Genomic DNA, 1255 nt, shown 5'->3' with positions numbered 1-1255 from the left:
CTTGCGGTGCGCGGGCTTCTCTTGTTGCGGGGCACGGCCTCTAGGCTCATGTGGGCTCAGTAGTTGTGGCGCACGGGCTTAGTTGCTCCACGGCACGTGGGATCTTCCCGGACCAGGGCTCGAACCCGTGTCCCCTGCATTGGCAGGTGGATTGTTAACCACTGCGCCACCAGGGAAGCCCAAGCTCAATAAGCTTTTTTAAATTTTTACTTTTATTTGCATTTATTTTTTGCAGCATTTATTCCCGGGCCATAAGTTTTTGTTTCTTCAATTTCTTCTGGGATATCTTTTTCTTCTGGGCAACCTCCTCTTCTGGTTTAGGAACAATCTGTTCTTTTTCAGTAAGGATCATCTCAGTGTGGCACGGAGAGCTCATGTATGGGTTGATCCGACCATGAGCTCTGTAAGTCCTGTGCCACATCTTGGGGGCTTTGTTCACCTGGATGTGCTCAATGACCAGAGAATCTATATCTAAGCCCTTAAGTTCAGCCTTACTCTCTGCATTTTTGAGCATGTGCAGTAAAAATTCAGCACTCTTTTTGGGCCACCGACCCTGCGTCCAGTCCCACTGTTTGGCCCGGGCACACCTACCAGCTCCACCATCGTAGCGACGGAATGGCACACACTGCTTCTTTAAAGTGACATCCTTCAGATACTTGGTGGCTTTTCGGATATGCATACCCTTAATGGCCTGGGCTGTTTCACGAGTGTTCTTAAAGTGAACACGAAGATTTGAACCTCTCGACTTGCATGATTTTGTGGGATTTTCTGGGTCAAGTGAATAGCGAACCATTTTTAGAGGTCACCTCAGGCCGCTAACCGGAAGAAGACCAAAGCTTTTAAACACAATTCTATGCCCAAAGCAAGAGCAAATAATTGGAATAAAAGATAAAGCAATCTCCTCTCTAGGACTTCATGGCAGGCGGTGTGTGTTAGGTGGTCCTAGTCACCTCCACTTGTACTGGGGCTGTTTCTAAACATGTCTGTGGTCCTCCTATTAATAAAAGGGGCAGGAGAAAAGTCTGGCTGCTGCCCATTTAATGGGTAAGACCAATAACAGCTATACTACTCAGAGTGTCGAATTACTTCCAGTAAAATGTTTTCAATTAAGTCTTTTTATTCTGAAGGAACCTTTTACAGGTAGGCTGGACACCTCATCATAGCATTTCTTTGCTTTAACAACAAAAAGCTCAGAAAAGTCTAGAAGTTCTAAATATGCTTTTGTAAATAGAGTCCTAGTTTTAGAACTCAGATT

At 45.3% G+C, this 1255-nt stretch overlaps 1 protein-coding gene across 1 annotated transcript; it reads right to left on the bottom strand.

The window, feature by feature from the left end:
• Positions 1-230: 230 nt before the first annotated feature.
• On the bottom strand, positions 231-821 carry LOC116755709 (60S ribosomal protein L17-like). Its single transcript, XM_032635549.1, has one exon. The coding sequence runs from the start codon at positions 791-793 to the stop codon at positions 239-241; it is 555 nt and encodes a 184-aa protein (XP_032491440.1). The 5' UTR covers positions 794-821; the 3' UTR covers positions 231-238.
• Between the last annotated feature and the right edge of the window lie 434 nt (positions 822-1255).

This window comes from Phocoena sinus, chromosome 6, assembly GCF_008692025.1.
Source record: "Phocoena sinus isolate mPhoSin1 chromosome 6, mPhoSin1.pri, whole genome shotgun sequence".
Classification (NCBI taxonomy): Eukaryota; Metazoa; Chordata; class Mammalia; order Artiodactyla; family Phocoenidae; genus Phocoena; species Phocoena sinus.
This window is presented reverse-complemented; position numbering and strand designations above follow the sequence as displayed.

Coding starts and splice junctions, on each gene's coding strand:
- LOC116755709 (XM_032635549.1), bottom strand. CDS start 793: ATGGTTCGCTATTCACTTGACCCAGAAAATCCCACAAAATCATGCAAG.